This window comes from Crocuta crocuta, unplaced genomic scaffold (genome assembly GCF_008692635.1).
Source record: "Crocuta crocuta isolate KB4526 unplaced genomic scaffold, BGI_CrCroc_1.0 scaffold352, whole genome shotgun sequence".
In the NCBI taxonomy this organism is placed as follows: domain Eukaryota; kingdom Metazoa; phylum Chordata; class Mammalia; order Carnivora; family Hyaenidae; genus Crocuta; species Crocuta crocuta.
Genome location: NW_027532169.1, coordinates 3,936,203 through 3,938,638, shown reverse-complemented (window position 1 = coordinate 3,938,638; position 2,436 = coordinate 3,936,203). Strand labels below are relative to the sequence as shown.

General features: G+C 55.4%; 1 protein-coding gene across 1 annotated transcript in view; it reads right to left on the bottom strand.

Annotated features, from left to right (window-relative positions):
• Nucleotides 1–203: 203 nt before the first annotated feature.
• The window catches only part of HOXB9 (homeobox B9), a 3,218-nt gene continuing 985 nt past the window's right edge, over nucleotides 204–2,436 (bottom strand). The window contains exon 2 of the mRNA XM_077776888.1: nucleotides 204–492. Coding sequence (XP_077633014.1) covers nucleotides 257–492 — 236 coding nt within the window. The 3' untranslated portion in view covers nucleotides 204–256. The remainder of the gene's footprint in view (nucleotides 493–2,436) is intronic.

Genomic DNA, 2,436 nt, shown 5'->3' with positions numbered 1-2,436 from the left:
TGTCACCTTGTTAGAGACCAACTACATGTCTACCTTCTAAATCAACAAAACTTCCTTCAGAGGCTCAGGGAGGAGAGGACAGGCAAGGGCAAAGGTAAAGGGATGCTCTAGATGCAGAAAAGGACTTTGAAGAGAAAAGACTCCCTTCCCCATTCACTTGAATAAATCCCAGACAGCACTGGCCCTACAGCCATCACTTATAAATAAGCGTGAGATGGGGAAGGGGCAGGGAGGGCGGGGGCGGGGGGGAAGATCTTCACTCTTTGCCCTGTTCCTTATTCATTTTCTTCATTTTCATCCGCCGGTTCTGAAACCAGATTTTGACTTGTCTCTCACTCAGATTGAGGAGTCTGGCCACTTCGTGCCTACGGTCCCTGGTGAGGTACATATTGAACAGAAATTCCTTCTCTAGCTCCAGCGTCTGGTATTTGGTGTAGGGACAGCGCTTTTTCCGGGAAGAGCGAGCGTGCAGCCAGTTGGCGGAGGGGTTGGCTGAAAGAGAAGCAGCGATAGAATCAAAGAAGGGAAGGGGAGGATGAAAGGGCCCCATGTTCTCCTTCCGGGAAGATGTACCCCTGGGCTCCAGTCCCCCGTCGTCGTGCATCGCAGAGAGGGGACCGGGGTCTCCGAGTTCCCAGAAGGGGTCCCAGAGATGGGCCAGGAGTTTCTATTGACACCTCCGGGTGAGAGTGACTTGGACAGAGCATTTCCAAAGCTTTGCCTGCCTGCCTCGGGTTCTCTCTCCATCTCTTTCTCCGCTTGAATCTCCACTGGTTAGGACTCAGGTCAAAGCCCAGCATGGCTAAAGCCCCTTCCCCTCCCCCCCCCCGGCACCACCAGACTAACCAGAGGTGGCTGACCTGAAGGGTCCTGGCTCTAGGGTCTGGGAGGTAAGAGGAGGGTTGGGCTGAGGGAGAGCGGCTTCTGTTCAGCCACACCAGAGAGCTTCTGGCCCCTCCAGTGCGGTCAGGTACACCCTGCCTTCATCACAATCTCGTATCTCCTGGCCACATGGCAGCAGATGTGTGTGTCTGTAGATATCTTGTCCCCCCCCCACACACACACATACACACTGCAAACGTGGGTCTGCACTTAGAGACGCCAACTCCAGCACACTCCAATTCACATACAACCCAATTGCAACCATTTATCAACTCCAGCCTGTGGACAAGGGAGCACCAGGGGCTCACGGATAACTTATGGTTGCAATAGTCTCTCCTTTCCGCCCCTGCTCAGCTCGCACAGTTTGGTTAAAGCAAGTTCAGGGAAACTGGGAGACAAGATTGCTCTGGTCCCGGGGTGGAGAGCCATGGATGATGTGGGGGTAGGAGAAAGCCCTTCACAGCACACCCAACTCCAACTGGCTCTGTGTGGTGGTGAGGAGGAGCAGAGAAAGGGGTAACTGAATGGAAGAAGGGAGGGGGAAAGAGGAAACAAAAATGTATACAGGCTTGTCTCCCTTTCACTGTCTCTCTCCCTACCCTGGAACTCAGAAAAGTTGCCAAATAAAGCAGAGCCAATTAAAAATAACAGCCACTCTTTGCTAGATTCTTCTCCCTAAATGAAAAGCACTGAACATATTAAAAAAAATAATAATCCGGCTCGTCCTACACTAAGAACCGTGTCTTACCAATTTGCAGTGCTATTTCCTTAATGTGATCGCCTGGGAGGGGACCCGCAGCCGCATTAAATATGAAAGAGGAAAAAATCTGTTAATAATTGATCCTAGCCAAACCGCTGCCTTGCAGTAATGGGCTTTCCAGGCAGAGTTTGGGGGTTTGGGGTGGGGGTCTGTTTGGGTGAGAGCAGCCGCGAGGTTCTGCGAAGAGCCCGTGTTACTCAAACGCTAGTTCTTGTTATTAACCCTGGCAGGCTGGAGGTGGCAAGACCTCGCAGGGACCTCAGGGGAGTGGGGCAGCTCTCTGCCCTCCAGCAGACAGGGACGCCCCAGAGGGCCCCGCGTGGGCCACTAGGTTGATAGGAAATCTGGCATGGCAATCAGAGACGGAAAAAACCTGACCCTCGCTCCCCCCCAAAGAGTGAGGGGTGAGGACTTGTTCCGGTCAGCCTGAGGCTTATTGTGTGGAGCTAAGAACCCCCCCCCAACCGATTTGCCTTTCTCAACCTTAAAAACGAAAACGAGGAGACTCCCCCCTCCCNCCCGCCCCCCAGCCTCTCTTCCCCCCACCCCCACCCTTCCCCTCCCCAGGGTCCCTTCGCGATCTCTCCTTCTCCACTCTGGCTGTCGGCCCCGAAGTTCAGAAGCGATTCGCGGACTCCCCGCGAGACGGACAGCTCGGGCTGGGGCTGGGGAGCCCCGCGGAACGCAGCGGGGGCTGCAGAAAGGGAAGCTGCGGCCCGGGCGAGGATGCCAAAGGAGGGGAGGGGGCGGCCGGAGGGAAGGCTCCCGGGGAGGGGCCGGCGCATCCGGGGAGG